Here is a 20,036-nt window from a genome sequence, read left to right on the forward strand (position 1 = left end):
CGTAACCCATCTCTGGGAAAACTCAGATATTAATAGGAAGTAATGTGTTGCAGACATACAAGTCATCATAAGTGGATTAAAAAAGTTAAGAAAATGTTTAGATTTAAGATTTGTGTGAGAGAAAGCAGATATAGTGTAAAGTAAAAACCATGGGAGAAATATATCAATAAGTCATGACTGCAAAAGTAAGTGGCAAGAAAGCTAAACAAGAAAAGACTTTTATTTTGGCGTGTGACGTCATCAGGCGGCGCCGCTTCAGCGCTGTGATTCAACTGGAGAAAGGTTTGTTTTAAAATGTTTACACAGATATAAATCGATTTAAAGTTAAAGTTCGAAGGTTTTAGTTTGTTATACGATGCTAAATTATGTTCCTGTTGTTGGAAATATTTTAATCCTTTATTCAACGTAGTATTATTTTATTCTCAGTAACCGAGGGCTATTGTTTGAATAAAGTAACAGAAAAGTGTGTAATACGTGTTTTAAAGAAATGTTTTGTTTATTACTCTCATATAAAGAAACCGTTGAAGCAAGTGTTGAAGAGAAGTTATTTTGTTTCTGTTCATTGTTTTATCTATTTTAAACAATAGAGGTAAAGTTGGTTTTATATTCACACATTCGTTCATTTAGAAGTCTCTATATTGTTTACCATGTTACTTTGAATATTCGAGTGGAATTAGCATGCCAGTATGACTTGAAAACAACATTAACACTGTTTATTTGACTGTGAACAATGCTGTACTTTGATAGTCATTGGCTGCTTATATTATTTCACTATTTAGATTTTGCAAATAATACTTTTCTGAAATTATATTATTAAGGGGGAAGTCTGAATGTGTAAATATAAAACCAACTTTACCTCTATTTTTAAACAGGGCATTTTTTATAGTTTTATTCGTTTTAAACAGGATAAAGTGTCCAAACAGAGAAAAATTCCTGCTGAAGTGACTGATCTCCACACTGTTATAAAGATGGCGTTTATTAAAGAGGAGAGTGAAGATGTGAAGATCGAAGAGACATTCTCAGTCAAACAGGAAGATCTGCAGGAACAAACAGGTTAGTTTTCATTCTCAAAGACCAACTCAGTCATATAGAGGTAAAGTTGGTTTTACACATTCGTTCATTTAGGAGTCTCTATATTGTTTATAGCATGAAAGTATAACTTGAAATCACAGCATTTGACTGTGAACAATGTTGTACTTTGATAGCCATTGACTGCTAATTTGATTTCACTATTTAGAGTTTGCAAAAATAATTTTATGAAATTATATTATTAAGGGGAAAGTCTGAATATGTGCGAATATAAAGCCAACTTTACCTCTATAATTAAATCCATCTTGCAGCCCTGAGTGTGCTGCCTAGTTCTTCTAAATGCACATAAGCACTCATTGATAAACAGGAATGAGTTTCATTCGTTACTTGTTCTCATGTTTTTTGTCATTATTTTATGTATTATTAGTCTCCCATTTTCTCAACCTTCTTAAGGTTATTGCTTTCCTTGTTCTTCTACTGTTAGTAAAGCGTCCTTGAGCCCTGGCAATATATAAAATAAATAAAAACAATAAATTAAAAAAGTTTAACTGAGATGAGGGCGAGGCAGTGGCGCAGTAGGTAGTGCTGTCGCCTCACAGCAAGAAGGTCGCTGTTTCGAACCTCAGCTCAGCTGGCGTTTCTGTTTGGAGTTTGCATGTTCTCCCTGCCTTCGCGCGGGTTTCCTCCGGGTGCTCCGTTTTCCCCCACAGTCCAAAGACATGTGGTACAGGTGAACTGGGTAGGCTAAATTGTCCGTAGTGTGTGTGTGTGTGGATGTTTCCCAGAGATAGGTTGCGGCTGGAAGGGCATCCGGAATATTAAAGGGACTAAGCTGACAAGAAAATGAATGACTATAACTGAGCTGTCGATATTTGACCTACAGTATAGTAGTATATCATAGAAGATATCTGCTATTACAGTGATAGTGTTGGTATAGTACTTTCCATTGGTATATGTCACGTTGATCACAATTCCCTTTTTTCATCAACTTCTTTATGCGGTTAAACTGTTAGAATTACATCATTATTATAATACCTAATTACCAGGGCTAATAAAAATTTTAGGCCTTAAAAAGTCTTACATTTACTAAAGTATTGTGTTGTAGGTCTTTATTTTTATTTTTTTTTAACAAGTCTACATTTTCCTCTATTCATGTTTTGCTACTCAGCCTGTCCAAAATCACCAACAATCCATCTCAATAAAACTTAAAATTACCTTTTTAAATAAAAAGTTTAAACTCTATTTATCATAATAGTTTAATTATTTTTTCTCACAATAACTTTTGTTTAAATAAGCTCCATGTATTTCCTGCTGAGGATATCGACTTGCATAGATTTATTTTATTATAGTTTTTAAAACTTTTCAAAATATTTGTAAATTTTTTTAAATAATTTTTTAAAGGTTATTTTGAAAAACAATTACAAAACAATACAACTACAGCTTTTGTTAAGAAATATCGAAAATATTGTTTTTTTTTTTTTCATTATTCATTTATTATTGTATTATTAAATAAAAATATATATACTTTGAAAGGGCAAATTAAAATCTTTTCCATCTGGGCCATTTGAAAAATTTCTTTATGTCAGAAAGCTTGGATGCGCCCAATATTAAATATGCTGAATGAAATGGACACTAAAATAATTAACTGTTATAAAACATTGTACAGTATTCTAAACTATATGATGTTGTTGAGGGACGACATGAAGCAAAGCTAACAATTTATAGTGGAACAATAACGTTTAGCATTGCACTGACTACAACTGGCCAACAAACTAGTCTAAAATGACTTTTGCTGTTTAAGAAATGGATTACAGCATGCTGATGATATGCAAACATTTGAGTGTAAAGTTTGTCAGTATTGACCAATGACTGTAAAAAATATGGACGACGCGACAGCCCTTTTTCCCATTGAACGCCTTGAGGGCAAAACGCCTGCTTGACGGGCACAAACTGTCGCAAAAGACTGCTGAAATTGGAGCCAGACATGCGCAGAAGGACTGTCTGATGGAGCCAGAGGAGGAGCCGCGAAAATGAGCAGAGTCGAGCTTCCAATCAAACGCTTTATGTAAAATCAACTACGCCCCCCGAACTTCTCAGCATGCGTTTGCTGTCATATCAACACAAATGGATGTAATAACGTTAACAAATATGAGGGTTTTATATATTCAATCGCGCCAGCTCCGGGCCGCAGCGCAGAACTTACTCGCGGCGTCGCGGGCTGATTCTGGCTCGCATGCGGCAGCGCCTGCTCGCTCGGCCGCCACATCTGGCTCGATTGACTCGGACTGGAATCGGGCAGTGAGTCCAGGCATCCGGAGTAGGTCCAGCAGAGGTAACATTAGTCAGTCTGAGCTCTAAGAGATAAGTCTCCGGCAGGCGAGAATCTAGCCGGAACTGTGTTTTGCTATCTGGGTGGCTAGGCGTGTATCAGCAAACTAATAAAGCCCGAAAAAAGCCCTGAACTTAGCGAATAAACAGTGTTCCACCAGGATCATGTATGTTAGAAACTATAGTTTACTGCTGAACTCATTTTGTCATGGTAAAATAACACAGAAATCGAATAATAACATTTCAGTCTACTTCAGTTTCCTGCCGAAGCTCAGACGCCGCGCTTTGAGAAACTGTCAATCACAGCGATGACACGCCCAGCATTAAATTACTGCTAAAAACAAACTGTTTACAAAAATGAAGATCTGCACCTATTTCAGCACAATAACCAGTGCCTTAATCGACCAGAACTATCTTTCGGGACATTTTATTGCAAGTGTAATATTTTTTTTTATTTGGGCTCAAGTCTCCTTCATTAACACGGAGGAGGCGGGCTTTATGACTTGTACTGCAGCCAGCCCCCAGGGGGCGATCTAACGGCCGAAACCTTCACTCAAACGTAGGCTTGCGGCACACTTGGTATTGACCATATTCTTCACGTACCAGCAGGTGCCGCCATTGGACGGTATTAGGCATGGGACAATGACAGTTTTCAAGGTATACCGCGGTTTAAAAAAAGTTTTAAAACCATTATTTCTGCTGTACCATCCATACGTTTTTTTTAACATTTTGTTTGAAGATTTTCAGGACAACAGTGTCTCCAGCAGAAAATATATCCAAAGATGCTGTTTTAAATAGTAAAAAAAATTAATTTGAATTATTTAGCCTGACATGTTTACTGCTCCAAAATACTTTCAAAGTTTCTCAAGTGAAAATATGTTGTGTTCAAAGGGGAAAAAAAAGTTTAGGTTTTTTAACCAGACATTTAAAAAGAATATATTTATAAATGGTAATCACAGTACTGAGAAATCATGATATTTTTAGTCAAGTTTATCACATCGTCAGAATCTTATACTGGTCTGTGACGGACTGAGCCAGCACATATAGTAAGGGGCATACAAAAAGTAGATTTTTAAAAAAATATATTTTTAATAAAGTAAAAAAATTTCTCAAAAAATAAATAAATGAAACAATTAAATCAATTGAAAAATCAATAAACTAAACAAAGAAAACAAAACTGAGTTCAAACCAAACTAATCATGAATAAAACAAAAACAGAACTCCTTGAAATGACAAGACTGACCACATTTATACCAGAGGGACTAGTCCACAGTAAACAAGAAGGGGGAGACAAAAACAGACAACAACAATAAACAAAGTCAAATATCTAAATACAAATCTAAATATTAGTTAAATAAATTCTAAATGACGCAAAACTAAATATAAATTTGAACAAACACTGCAAATCATTAATGAACTTAAACTAAAGATCAGCTCTCCCTCCAAGCCATTAAGCCAATGGTATCGATTGGCGGAACCAATAGATGCCACTTGGCGGCACGTCTGCCCTTTAGTTTGTTGGACTACATCCAGAAACTCCGTTCCTCGTCGACACTGCAGCACGGTAACTTAAACTCAAAACAAAACTAAATTAACAAAACATACACCACACTGGCCATCACATGGTCCATGCTTAATGCTGCTTGATGTTGCAAAGTCAATCATTCATTCATTTTCTTGTCGGCTTAGTCCCTTTATTAATCGGGGGTCGCCACAGCGGAATGAACTGCCAACTTATCCAGCAAGTTTTTATGCAGCGGATGCCCTTCCAGCCACAACCCATCCCTGGGAAACATCCACACACTCAATCATACACACACTCATATACTACGGACAATTTAGCCTACCCAATTCACCTGTACCGCATGTTTTTGGACTGTGGGGGAAACCGGAGCACCCGAAGGAAACCCATGGGAAGGCAGGGAGAACATGCAAACTCCACACAGAAACGCTAACTGAGCCGAGGCTTTAAAACAATAGCATATGAGATCAGGGCCCCATTTCAGAAAGGAAGTTGAGTAAAAACTCAGAGCATTTTAACCCTGAAATGAGAGAAACTCTGGTATTTGCGTATCAAAATGGCAAGTTTGTGAAATTCGAGAAAGCAGGGTAAGTCAAGCCTGTTTCTGAAAGAGAGGTAACTTGGTAACATACTCTGTGAACCTAACCTGGTCAGCAGGTTTTATTCTCTTAACTCTGTTTTGAGTTTCTGTCGGTCTCCTTTTCTTTTTTTTAAAAATGAAGCAGTATTTCTCACTTAGCCTTACATATTTAGCCACTTATTTTTATGTGCATATTGGATAGGCTATGAGCGTAAAAAAAAACAGTTGATGGAAACATCATGATGCACATAACTTTTGAAATATAGCCATGAAAAAACATGCACTAAATCTTCACCACATGTTCATTGTGTGCTGACATTGTCCTCTGAGGTGAAAGTCATTTATTAAACACAGAAAAGATTCATGTAGTTTTTCCTACCGCAGTAAATTCTGTTTTTACTGTTGAGATTTGGCGCCAGTTAATCAAGAAGTGACGATTTTGTTCTTTTTGATTCATTTAATGGAAACGCTGATTCATTCATTCATTTTCTTTTTGGCTTAGTCCCTTTATTAATTGGGGGTCGTCACAGCAGAATGGACTGTGTACGTTTTGTTCATTTGTTTTCCATTTTTAAACGGAATAAAGGAAAGGAAAAAAATGGCCATTTTTCTTTTGCTTACGAGAAAACGAAAAAACAAGATTTTGGCTGGATTTTCGTTTTTTGGTTTAAGGTAGGAAAACGGATAAACGACTTTAAAATTACTTTTACACATGTAGGCGGTGCTGAAACGCCCACTTTCCTCTAATTGGTCACCCAAATCTGAGCTTGTGACGTCGCCCCATCAAAATAAAAGCCTTACACGCAGGCTTTTATTTATTATTATTTAATTATATATAAACTAAGTTTACATATTCTATTATTTGAACCACACACAGTTAGCAGGCTTACATTCATTGCGTATGTATAAATTAAATAAAAACGTAAATTAGCAGTATTCTTAGACATTTGTCATTAAAATAAGGTCGTAGTTTACTGCCAAGCTTCTTGCTGCTGTGCACCTGATGCAGAGCAAAGATAGCCATTTCCGAGCAGCACCTGGTTTGTATGATTGTTTCAGAGCAAGGGCTTTATAATAATAATAATAATAACAATAATAATAATAATGATTATTATTATTATTATCACTTACTAGTGTTTTAATTGTTTAGTTTTTCTTTTTAATAGTTGTTAGCAGAACCAGAATAAGAACACATTAGGCCCTGCTATAAAAACAAAGGGTACCATTTGTTTTTATTTTATCTCTTTATATTTTAATTATATATTGAAATTATTTATTTGATAATTAATACTATTTTATTGCAAAGCCAAAGTAGGCTTGTCTTATTATTTTTTGTAATTTGCTGTAATTGTTATTGTAGGCTACATGGCATGCTTTGCGAAATATTTTAAATAACATTTACTCGTAACCTTACTTATTCGAGAGCCGAACCTTAAAAAGTTTAAGTGCAATAAGCCTGTACAATAAAGTGAGCCGCAATGCATATTTCTAGCACATTCTTTCACTCAACAATTATTGCTGAAATAATAAAATAAATTTCAAATTAACTAATTAAACACATTATAGTTGATAAAAAATAGTGCCTAGTAGTTCCGATAAACAGATGAGCTCGCTGCATGTGCGTTGCGCTAATAATTTGACATTGCTCTTCTTGAGAAAGTGCTACAGCGGGCCCCTGCTTATTTCACATATAAGGTTGGTGATAAGTAATTTTTTAATTTATTTTTTTGCACATTATTTTGACAATAAATAAGGCACCCAGTATTTCTGATGCACAGTCTCTTTTATGGCTACACTAATGAATTAGAGGACACAATCTCAAACAAAACTTGATGCTTGTTTACATTATCTAAAGTCATTTCTCACAGGTTGTAAAGCTTATATATTTTCGTTTTAATATGCAAATAATTTTCTTTAATTTGTAATAGGCCTATTGTCCCTCATTGCATAAAATAATCAGCCTTTGTATTTAATATTTGTAAATTGTTCATCCAGTTTGACGCAAGCTAAACAACATTTTGGCCCGTTTTGCTTATTAAATGAGTGATTTTTCACGGAGAAACAAATCATCCATTCACACAGTTTTGTATAGGACCTGTGTGAACAAAAATATACACTTCATCGTAGCCTATAGGAAAATGTATCTGTTTAGAAATAATTTTGTTTGGTATAATTAAAAATATTAAAAATACAATAAAAATAAAAAGGAAGAATAACATTTGAAGTGCTTCAAAATAATATTCACAATACGCTGCATGCAGCGCCAAAACACAAACTGTTTTTTAGTTTAATAAAATAATAATATGAAATTAAAATGAAATATTCATAGTTCCATAACTGTATTATAACTGTATTTATCTAAATGACAAATCATCCGTTGCGCTGGTCAGTTTCACTTTTAATCAAGAGTGTGCCAGAACAGCCTTTACAGACTCTTCTAAAAATGAGAATATTTACAGATTACCTCGGAATAAGAACTCGGTCTGTGAAGGATGCAGAACACAGAAACTCGTTGAGAATAGAGATGCATGTTAGATGTTTTATATCCCTTTAGATATTGTAAATAAGCAACAAGTTTTTATTGAGATTGTGTCATGTCTTTTCTTTGACATGCTCCGAAAAGGCGCTTCTATTTAGCCTGTAGCCTAAATAATAGTTTAGATTTTATAACATATAATGTTCCATTACTTTAAATGTATAATGTTTTTAATATTTATGGATTATATAAAATATATAGTTTATATAAATGCGCTCTGATCATTCAAGGATCATAATGCGTTGCATATTCTTCTTATTCTTCATTAGGCTTGATCCGTAAATTGTGTATTTTATAAACTGATCGTTTATAAGGACTAAGCTATTAATAACTGTAATTCCTCGCATGGAAAAGTCTTGATGAAAGAAATAAAGAGAACTTAATTCGGCATAGGCATATAGTGTGCTTATTTCTGCGCGCTTTACCGAATTACCTTTTTTATTATTTTATGCAGTAAATGCATCTGGCAGCACCGAAAAGAACAAATGTCAAGTTATTAGCGCAGCGCACAGACAGCTAGCTCGTCTGTTAGTCTGAACCAGGGCTTTTCAAACTATTCATTGCACATCCACCGATCCTATTGTATTTTATTTAGGATAAACCACTTATTTAAAATATTCCGCAGCCTGTATATATATATGTATATATGTGTGTGTGTGTGTGTATATATATATATATATATATATATATATATATATATATATATATATATATATATATATATATATATATTAAATAATGCCACAATAATAACAGCAACAAATAACAAAAAAATAAGACAGACCTACTTTGGTGTTGCATTAAAATCTTAAAGAGCGTTTTCACGGGTTGCCTGCATACTCTCCAATACACCACTGAATTATAATGTCATAATATTTAATTATTTAATAATTATATTTAAGATAACCACCTGACCTCCATTTAATAAATACTTATTTGCCATATTCTGTAAATTTGAAGTTTAAAGTTTAAGTTAAATCATTTAAGTAAATAACTAAGTAAATAATAATATTAATAATGATAATATTATAATAATAATAAAAATAATAATAATAAATTATTATTTTATACAGAGTATTATTTAGGCCTACAATAGCCCTGAAACAATTATGTAAACCAGTTGCTGCTCGGAAATGGCTATCTTTGCTCAGCATCAGGTGCACAGCAGCAAGAAGCTTGGCAGTGAACTATGACCTTATTTTAATGGCAAACGTCTAAGGGTGCTTTCACACCTACACTTTTGTTTCGGAACGTGTCTCGTTTGCCCAGTTAGCGCGGTTCGATTGGCATATGTGAACAGGGCAATCGCGCTCTGTTCCGCGCCAAAGTAATTGCTCCGAGATCGCTTGAATGAGGTGGTCTCGGCTCGATTGAAACGAACCCTGGAGCGGTTCGATTGCAGTGAGAAAGCGATCCGATCCGAGCGCGATTATATCACAGTGTTTTATGGATATGTAATAGGCTTACGGATATATGAAGAGAGAATTATGAGTAAGGCGGGAAGTTTCGCGAGTCTCCGGATGCCCGCAAACGAGTGAAGATCTCCCGGTAATCTCGCGTCTCTCTCCCAGTCCTCAAATAGGCATCGTCGCGCACCCTTCTCACCCCTCCCCACCGTGTCTCTCCTCAGACATGTCACGCGCGCGCACCCTGTCAATCACCACCAAACCACCACCTCTCCTGACAGCTTAGCGCAAAATAAACCCTGACACTCTGACCAATGTGAGGAGAGTTTACTCGCACGTGACATGTTTTAGCTCTTTTGGTCCGATTAGAAACTTTGCAGTGTGAAAGCGAACCGCTCCAAGAGCAAAGAGCAACAATGTAACATTTGTAATCTCTGTTTCGGAACAACTGAATCGATTCACAGGTGTAAAAGCACCCTAAGAATACTGCTAATTTATGTTTTTATTTAGTTTATACATACGCAATGAATGTAAGCCTGCCAACTGTGTGTGGTTCAAATGATAGAATATGTAAACTTAGTTTATATATAGGCTAATTAATAATAAATAAAAGCCTGCGTGTAAGGCTTTTATTTTGAGGGCGAACGTAAAAATGGGCGTTTCAGCCCCGTCTACATGTGTAAAATTAATTTTAAAGTCGCTTATCCGTTTTCCTACCCTAAACCAAAAAAATGAAAATCCAGCCATAATTTTGTTTTTTCGTTTTCTCGTGAGCAAAAGAAAATGGGAAAACGGCCATTTTCTCCATTTCCTTTATTCCGTTTGAAAATGGAAAACAAATGAACAAAACGTACACGGACCATACACTGACCGTTTTTGTTTTCTGGTGATTTTATTTTTTGCTATTCAAAATAAAAAATCTAATCATTTTTGAATTTTGTTTTTTCGTTTTTCACCACGAAAAAGAAAAATGAGCCGTTTTTTCATTTTCGTTTTAAAAACGCCAGAAGGTTATGAGTAGGCCCACATAAAATCTGTGTGCACAGAAATCCGCAGAATTTTAGCCCATCATTGAGTCTATTTATTTACTTGTATAAATGTGTGTACATTTATTTATTTTTCAGTTTTTTTAATTAATTTCAGTAATATTATTAACTAATATGAAAATGTTTATTTAATTTATCTACAATACAGTGTGTAAAGTAATATTTTCTGTCTTTTAGTAGAGATATTATAGAAGAGACTTGCTTTGTTTACCAAACAAGTGGATCTAGATAGATTTGCTTTGTAAAAAGCTTTTAATTAAGATACTCCCAAAATAAAACCACATAAATGCGCAGTTTTTATTTATTTATTTATTTTTTATACTAAATTCTCAGAAGAAATAGCAAAAAAGGTCAAGATTCTGTTTGGCCCTAGTTATGAGGTAAAATCTGAAAGAAAAGAGAAACCGGTGTGTAAATTAAAAATAATCACTTCATGGACTCAAGCAGTCAGGCAGGAACTAAAAGATAAACTTACGTAAAGTACGCCAGCACCTTTACTGAACAAATTCCAGTTTGTGCATTAAAAAAGGTTGGCTATAAGAGATTCTATGATGATGAAAATGTGTGTGAATGCACAAACCAGCAGGCTGAGCACGTCTAAAATGTTGTTTTGGTCATTCTAAAACACCTGGGGCCTGTTTCAGAAAGGAGGTTAACTGAAAACTCAGAGTATTTTAACCCTGAAATGAGAGAAACTCTGGGTTTTCCGTTTCAAAATGGCAGGTTTGTTCAACTCGAGCAAGCAGGGTAAGTCAAGCCTGTTTCTGAAAGAGAGGTAACTTTAACTCAGAGTCAGTTACTGTGGTAACTTACTCTGTGAACCTAACCTGGTCAGAAACAGGTTTTATCCTCTAAACTCAGAGTTTCTGTTGGTCTCCTCCCCTTTTTTTAAAAACGAAGCGGTAATTCTAATTCTCTAAAACACTTTTATTGAACAAATTACTGTATGTACATTAAAAAAGGTCATCATTTGATGATGAAAATGTGTGTGAATGGACAAACCAGCAGGGTGAGCACACTGTAACACGTCTTAAATGTTGTTTTAGTCATTTTAAAATGCCTTAACTGATTCAGTATTAGTATATATTATTAATTACCTCCAAGCATCTGAAGCGTGTCAAGAGTCTCTGCGTCTCATGGCTTCAAACGCCCCCATGTGTTCACTGTATGTCAGCATTGTCTTCTGAGGCGCAAGTACTTTTATTAAATAAAGAAATAAGTGACGCAGCTTCTTTTACCACAGTAAATTCTGTTTTAACTGTTGACATTTGGGATTTTGTTCTCTTTGACTCGTTGGATGGAAACGCTGCTTTATTAGCATTTTTTTTACAATATTCCAGTTTGCACATAAATTTGTGTAATATATTTGGATGAAAACATAGACATTGCCTACCTTTTAGTCACACACAGAACAATAAATAATTATCTTAAATTCACTGACCTTCGACATGTACTATATATATGTACTATATCAACCTCTTTCACTTGATCAGTAAAAAGGCAGACACAAGTGCACTGTTAAATCTATTAAAACTGATAAACGTGTATAAAAGTTTAGAAAAAAATTGTAAACATCACACATTACATTACTTATTTTACTATACTTAAATATTTAAATATTTTAAATGTAAAATTTCGCATTTACCTGAGCAGCTGTTTTCCCAGGCTAACTGTCTCTGTTTCACTGATGGTTGCTTCTTTTTAAATAAATACGCTCATATTTGCTATAACTATGCATGAGTACATCAAATTCAGCTGGAGAAAGAAATGGTGATCTCTTTTTTTTTAAATGTTTCCTTGGTCACTCGTAATATCTGCGCTCCATTAATAATGCCTTTTTATAGTCACGGTGTGCGCGCTTAACTCTGAGTTGGTCTACTCAAAGTTGATTGACCTAACTCAGATCAGCTGTTCTGAAACCGAAAACTCTAGAGTTTTTAATCTCTCTGTAAATCAACTCAGAGTTCTAGTTTAAACTCCGAGTTGTTTGAACCTCCTTACTGAAACAGGCCCCTGAACCATTTCAGTATTCATGTCATTATATTATTAATGATCTCCAGAGTGTCTGGAGTGTGTCAAGAGTGTCTGTTCTCTGCATCTCATGGCTTCAAACGCCACCACATGTTCATTGTCCTCTGAGGGGAAAGTCATTTATTAAATAAGCAAAAGATTCATGTAACTATTTCTACCGTAATAAATTCTGTTTTTACTGTTGATACTTGGAACCAGTTAATCAGGATGTGACGATTTTGTTCTCTTTGATTCATTGGATGGAAACGCTGATTTATTTGTGTATTTTTCATACAATATTCCAGTTTTGCAAATAAATTTAGTTCTCATTTTTGGATGGAAACACAGCTATTACCAACATTTCAGTCTCATAAAGAACAGTACGTCACGTATGCGAATGGCTTGGCCTTTAATGAATAATTAGCTTAAAATTACAGACCTTCGACAGGGACATGTACTGTATCTATGAAAGCCCGCTCACATTCTTCGGTCCATGGAATCGGATTCTTTATGGCTTTAAAGAGAGGTTATCAGTATCGGGTAGACTGGAAAGGTTATGGTCCACAGGAAAGATGTTGGATTCCGGCTCTGGATATTCTGGACCACTCTCTCATTGATCAGTTTCATTAGTTCCATAGTGAGTCTTAAGGGAATGCCAGGGGCCGTTCTTGAGAGAGGGGGTACTGTCACCGTACCTCACGCTTTTGCTCTCTTCTCCTGTTCTGGGTTACAGATTATCTCATGTCATCTGCTTTTATTTGCAGTCACAGAAGCTCTCGTTTCCCTTTTTTCCTGTTTATACCACATCATTCCCTTCATGTTTGTCAGTATGTTATCGATAATTTGTGTGCATATTATTTTGTTACTCACCCTGTATTTGTGTCCAGGACCGCTAGTGAGTGAGTGTCTGGTTGTTTTTTCCCATGAAACTTTATCAGCGCTCACCCGACCGGGTGTTTAGTTTGATTTTTGCTTTTTCCGGTTCTCACTCCTTAATAAACCCTTGTTGTTTTTCTGCATTTAATTCAGTTCTTTTTTGTTTTTTTACTTATGACACAAGAATTTTCTTTCTCATTTGTGTTTACATGTCTTTAGATTTTGGCATGATGTCTAGCTTTTGAGGCTCTTTTGGTCTACTTCAGACAGGTCCTATTTAGGTAATTTCTTGATTGAGAACGTGTGGTAGTTATCAGGTCTGGGTGTGGCTGGAGAACTTGAACCCGGTGTGATAAATAAAGTTATGTTTAATGGGGAAAAACATTTTCACACAAGTCTGTGTAGTTCAGTGTTTTGTCTTCCTTTTAAGAATAAAATTCTTCATTTAAAAACTGCACAATGCATTTAGTTATGTTATCTTTGTCTAATATTTACATTTGTTTGATGATCTGAAACAGTTAAGTGTTAGTATTCTGCATTGCATTCGTTACATGCAGATTACTAAACCAGAGAACATTTGTCATCTAAAGGTGCAGGTTTAAGGCTTTATGCAGATGTTATGCAGATATGTCTCATGTCTGTGGGGCAAATATTCTCAGAGATTCAGCTGCTTTTTTTCTGACAGGTTTACCAGTCAGGCACAGAATGAAAAAGCATTCCCTATCTGCTTTACAAGTTTTTCAAAAACATGTTGTTTTGTGTGATTACGAATATATACAAATAGAAACTGGCCATTTACAGCTTTCAAATTTATGTCTCATCAATATGACCAAAATGCTCTGGGATTAATCATATAAGTATTCGCTTAAATGTGTTTGTGTGTAATGGACACTAGGAGGTTAATATGACAAGATCAATCTAAATATGATCTGCTGTTTTTACATTTAATGTGCATCAAAATTAAAGTTTTTACTTCCTTTTCACTGAGAGTTTTAATGATTTACTAAAAGCTGAACTTTTTTTTATTATTTCAGACCTAGTTAAAGAGTATGAGAGGAGTAAAGAGGAGGAACATCATGTCAAAATTGAAGACAAAACTCATTTAGAGACTGATGATATTTTAAAAATGAGAGACAAGCGTTGTTTTACCTGCAATCAGTGTGGGAAGAGTTTGGCAAACAAAAGCAAACTAAAGATCCACATGAGGATCCACAATAGAGAGAAACTATTCACATGCACTCAGTGTGGGAAGAATTTCAACCAATCATCACACCTTAATCAACACATGAGGATTCACACTGGAGAGAAACCATTCACATGCACCCAGTGTGGGAAGAGTTTCAGCAAGTCAGCAAACCTTAATCAACACATGAGGATTCACACTGGAGAGAAACCATTCACATGCACTCAGTGTGGGAAGAGTTTCAGCCAATCACCATACCTTAATCATCACATGAGGATCCACACTGGAGAGAAACCATTCACATGCAGTCAGTGTGGGAAGAGTTTCAGCCAATCACAATACCTTAATCAGCACATGAGGATCCACACTGGAGAGAAACCATTCACATGCAGTCAGTGTGGGAAGAGTTTCAGCCAATCATCATCCCTTAATCTACACATGAGGATACACACTGGAGAGAAACCATTCACATGTACTCAGTGTGGTAAGAGTTTCAACAAATCATCAATCCTTAATATACACATGAGGAACCACACTGGAGAGAAACCATTCACATGCCTTCAGTGTGGGAAGAGTTTTAGCCAATCAACATCCCTTAATCAACACATGAGGATCCACACTGGGGAGAAACTATTCACATGCACCCAGTGTGGGAAGAGTTTCAGCAACTCAGCAAACCTTAATCAACACATGAGGATTCACACTGGAGAGAAACCATTCACATGCAGTCAGTGTGGGAAGAGTTTCAGCCAATCATCATCCCTTAATCAACACATGAGGATCCACACTGGAGAGAAACCATTCACATGTACTCAGTGTGGGAAGAGTTTCAGCCAATCATCAAACCTTAATATACACATGAGGAATCACAGTGGAGAGAAACCATTCACATGCACTCAGTGTGAGAAGAGTTTTAGCCAATCAACATCCCTTAATCGACACATGATGATCCACACTGGAGAGAAAGAGTTTATGTGCTTGAAGTGTGAGAAGACTTTTATTACAGCTGCAGAATTGAAACGCCACCAGAGGGTTCACACTGGAGAAAAACCGTACAAGTGTTCACAGTGCAGTAAGAGGTTTGCTCGCTCAGGAACCCTGAAAACACATGAGAGAATTCACACTGGAGAGAAACTGTAGACATGATCAGTGTGTACAAAGTTTCACTTAATCAGGGCAGTTTAAGAAACACATGGGATGGTTTCTGGTAAGGCGCCGACACATGTAGCAGCATAGAAAGAGCGCTTCCATACACACTGGTATTAATCCTCCTTTTTACATCATATATAATAACCTAAACCATATTTAAATGACATGGAGGAGGGACAAAAACAAAAAGGCTAGGACAAAACAACCAGTTAATCCTGAAAAAAATGAGAAATCAACAGATGAAAAATCCAAGACAGACGGAATAGCTGATAGCCTGTCACCTATCATTGCAGCAATATTTACAGACATCAAAGCTTTCCAGAAGAATATTAAATCTGATTTAACCGCCTTCCAAGATTCTCTCGCAAAAGATGTGAAAATGGAATTAAGTAACTGTAAACAAGAAGTCAATCAACAACTGGATGACCTTATCACGGACCTAAATGCAACGACAGAAAAGGTCAACGAAGTGGAGCAGCGAGTTGGAGAATTTTGGAGGAGAACATTGCAGAGATGAAAGAAATGCTCAATCAATCCATTCAAGTACAAGAAAATTTAAAAGAGAAACTGTGAGATATAGAAAAACGCTCCCGTAGAAATAATAATCAGATTTTTGGAATCCCGGAAGAAAGCATTCTGAATGAAAAGGGAATTAAGTTCTAAACACCACCGCCGGCAAGACTTAAAATCTTTTTGGAAAACAAAGGACCTGGTCCTCCGCTTTGCATGGAGAAAAAAAGTAATACACTGAAATAAAAAAAGAATTTTCTTTGACCAAGACTACCCACCTGAGATCCAACAGAAAAGACGGGCTTTTGCTCCGATAAGAAAAATTCTGAATGAAAAGGGGATTAAGTTCCAAACACCGAATCTTTCTGGAAAACAGGGCGGTCATGTACAATTTGATGACGGAGGCATCAAGAGAAAGTCTGAAAGAAAAAGGACTGATAAACAGCGAAGAAGAAACTATTATAGGAATCCCTGGGAAAGAGAAACAAAGACCTTGGCAAAAGGTTGGAGTGACATGGAAGAAAAGTAAGGAAAAACATCAAACGAAGATCCGGGAAAAACTATGTGAATTTCAAAGGGACAACACTAGCTTTGTTTGGAAGAAGGGTAAAACCTGGTAGATCCTAACAAAGAACTCTGAGAGACTGGTAAAACTTCTTGACTTGATTCACCGATAATGGACCAAGGTTATAATAGTTTTGGATTTTTCATTAGTTTTAGTTTCTATTTCGTTTTGACTTTTTATTTTTAAATTCAGTTAGTTTTAATTAGTTTTAGAGGCAGATTTCTTAGTTTTTATTAGTTTCTTTATTTTAAAAAATGTCTTTTTATTAGTTTCAGTATTAGTTTCAGTTTTTTTTTTAAATGAGGATATTTGTTAGATGCAAAATTCAAAATCAACAGTATAAATATTGTATAATAAAAACTCAGCCACACATTTTTTAAAACATGTATTAAAAGAAGATGAACACTATCATCCACCACAACCATCTACCCATCCTCAAGTTAGACACCCAGTAGTGATGGACAGGGCCGGATAAAACTATAGGCATTATGGGCACAGGCCCAGGGGCCCGTCCGCACTTAGATTTTGCCTACTTTTCATCACCAGAAAGACAAGTGGGAATTATTGATAAGTGTGTGTATTATGGAGGACTCCGACTCCTAGAACTGGATTGGAGAGGTGTTATGTTTGTAGAAGTTATACATTAAAATACCCTAAATATACATTTTAATACTGCTTCAGTGAACTTGAACAAGTACATTAAAATCCATTAATTTCCCCTAGTTGTATTAGTATTTTTTTCTTTCAAATTAAATGCTTTAAAAATAAGTTAAATCTTTGTAGAATAGAAATATATGTACTGTATATCAATTATTTAAAAAATGTGGGCAATACATTATAGATAATTTTTTTTATCAAATATTATATTAATCTTATTTTTTAATTCAACTATAGGGTGCGGCTATAGTGGGCCTTCAAGACATTGTGCCCAATGGGCTCTGAATTATTAATCCGGGCCTGCTGATGGGTAATTCAGATTTTTAACGTGGATGTTAGGACTCAACATTATGTAGTCAGCAATAGTAATTTAAGTCAATTAAAATGATCAGAAAAGTCTTTCAGTAAAGTTTTGCAACCCAACTGAATCATGATTCACTCATTTAAATTCCATTATGATTGTCTGCTATGAAATAAACTTGCGTTTTTTCACCAGATCCTCTCATTTAAGCCTTAGTTTACCCGTGCTTCAGTTCTTCCAGTTCAGTTCAGTGGTTCAGATCAGTCACACAGCAGGCTGAGGGCTGTACTGTTTTTGTTTGGTTCACTGAATCACGCATGCGCAGTATTAACGGTTCACCGCTTCTCAATGTAAAGTTGCTGTTCTAATAACTGAATGAGAGTATATATTGGCTTATTTAGAGTCAGAGGGGTATTAGACTTGTTATAAAGTAAGTAGTTGGTGGATAAGTTCTTACTGGAGACGCGAATCGTTTCAAATGATTTAGTTCGATTTAGTGAACTAGTTCAACTGGTTCAGTTAGAAGATCCGGTTAAAAAGATTTGTTCGCGATCGCGATACAGAAATAAAACCCATTATTGGGCATAAACGTGTTAAAATAATACTTTTAAGTATCTTTATTTAATGCTGTCGCCGTGCTGCTGTCATGTCCACTCATTGCTTTTGTCGCGGGAGCAACAGCGAGGATGACTGGAGGAGAGCCGGCTCGATCTGGCCAATGGCAGCAGGAGACACTGAGGTGCGGAAGGATCAAACACAAACACCTGCAGCGCGGAATATATTTACTTCTAAAAGGCTTACAGTAAGATTATGTATTAAATACATTTACAAACACGAAAACGAGGTTTTTGCTATCATTTTAGTTCGTTTCAGTTAGTTTTGTATCTACACAACACAGTTTCAGTTAGTTCTAGTTTTTAAAAGAACTAGTTTTTAATTTTATTACAGTTAACGACAATTATTTTACATTTTAGTTTTAATTTTTCGTTTTCGTTAACTATAATAACCTTGTAATGGACATTTAAATAGTTTAAAGGAAGAATGGTATTTAAACAGTCTGACCAACGACACAAGATGAACAAATAAAGCACACCAAGACTCAAGCCATTGAGTAACATACTGGTAGGAAGACATAAAAGGATTCGAATTTATGCACTTAAAATCCCTTGCTGTAATTAGTATAAATATTAATTTGAAAACCTAGCCAGAAATACAAGAATATTCCCAGACATGGGAGCTGAATATATTCGTTAACATTTTTTGTGCAATAGGCACAGCAAGGAGAGGCCCTTTAGAGAAGGAAGACTTTCCCCTCACGTTAAGAAGTTATTTAAGACTTTAAGGGTTGAAGACCGTTTTCGTTATTTTTTGTATGTGTTCAAGATTTTCTTGTTTGTGTTTTTCATGTTCCGGTCACAGTGATCTTCGCAATAACATCTGATTATAGTATATGCAAAAACAGAAATATAGAGTAATTACTTTCAATATTAATGGGTTAGTAAATCCGATTAAAAGAAGCAAACTCAAGGCTAAAATAAAAAGAGAAAAGCAACAGATAATCTTCTGGCAAGAGAAACATCTTTCTGATACAGAACATAAGAAATTGGGAAAAAAATGGGATTTAAGGTTTTCTTTTTATTTTATTATCTTTCTCATATAATAATGGTCGTAAATAAGGAGTAATGACATTAATCTTAAATAAAATCTAATTTCAGTTAATTTCTGAAATTACTGATAAAAAAGGATGAAGGAACTATCGACCAAAAAGTTGCGTTAGTTAATATATTTAGACCTCCTGAAAAAGACAAAGCATTTCTCAAAAAAAAAAAAAGTATTATAGCTAAGGAGGTGTCAGGTATGTTGATCTGTGGGGGAGACTGGAATGTACAACTTCAGCCTAAATTGGACTCGTCCTCTAATAAGCAAATTAGTCAGAAAACTAAACAAATAAAATATCTGATGAAAGAATTAGGCTTAATAGATGTTTGGAGAGACATTTACCCTCTTAAAAAATAATGTACTTTCTTTTCTACCGCCCACATGTATCATTCTAGAATTTATCTTTTTACTTTAGGTCTGATCAACATAAAATAAAAGACTGTAAAATAGGAACAAAGGACATCTCAGACCAAGCAGGAGCTTATTTAACAGTGTACCTGGACAATAAAGCCAAAAAGACATTTTGGCGATTTAACCCTTATCATTTGGATGATTTAACATGTGTAGAATATGTTAAAAAAGAACTATTAGAATATTTAAAACAATGATAATGGAGAGGGGTCACCTAGTATCCTATAGGACGCAGCTAAAGCTGTTATGCGAGGTAAACATAATGTGG

At 35.2% G+C, this 20,036-nt stretch overlaps 3 protein-coding genes across 4 annotated transcripts in view; 2 read left to right on the forward strand and 1 right to left on the reverse strand.

The window, feature by feature from the left end:
• The window catches only part of LOC137491106 (uncharacterized), a 1,257,671-nt gene that overhangs the window by 425,231 nt on the left and 812,404 nt on the right, over window positions 1-20,036 (reverse strand). The gene's annotated exons all lie outside the window — the stretch shown is intronic.
• On the forward strand, window positions 240-19,301 carry LOC108183820 (uncharacterized). Of its 2 annotated transcripts, none has more exons than XM_073948508.1 (3): window positions 240-589; window positions 873-1,053; window positions 14,368-19,301. In XM_073948508.1, exons 2-3 carry the CDS (start codon window positions 969-971, stop codon window positions 15,654-15,656), a joined length of 1,374 nt encoding a protein of 457 aa, XP_073804609.1. In that variant the 5' UTR covers window positions 240-589; window positions 873-968; the 3' UTR covers window positions 15,657-19,301. The 2 variants fall into 2 exon arrangements, with proteins under 2 accessions (XP_073804609.1, XP_068076738.2); XM_068220637.2 differs by having other exon boundaries at window positions 240-282; window positions 906-1,053.
• The window catches only part of LOC100329723 (uncharacterized), a 399,138-nt gene continuing 379,341 nt past the window's right edge, over window positions 240-20,036 (forward strand). The window contains exon 1 of the mRNA XM_073948703.1: window positions 240-282. The gene's annotated coding sequence lies outside the window, so the exon portion shown is untranslated. The remainder of the gene's footprint in view (window positions 283-20,036) is intronic.

This window comes from Danio rerio, chromosome 4 (genome assembly GCF_049306965.1).
Source record: "Danio rerio strain Tuebingen ecotype United States chromosome 4, GRCz12tu, whole genome shotgun sequence".
Taxonomy (NCBI): Eukaryota; Metazoa; Chordata; class Actinopteri; order Cypriniformes; family Danionidae; genus Danio; species Danio rerio.

What these genes read in the sequence shown, in the direction of transcription:
- LOC108183820 (XM_073948508.1), top strand. Translation starts at nt 969, where the DNA reads ATGGCGTTTATTAAAGAGGAGAGTGAAGATGTGAAGATCGAAGAGACA. An exon ending in AGATCTGCAGGAACAAACAG is followed by an intron (nt 1,054 to 14,367) that starts GTTAGTTTTCAT and finishes TTATTATTTCAG; the next exon opens with ACCTAGTTAAAGAGTATGAG.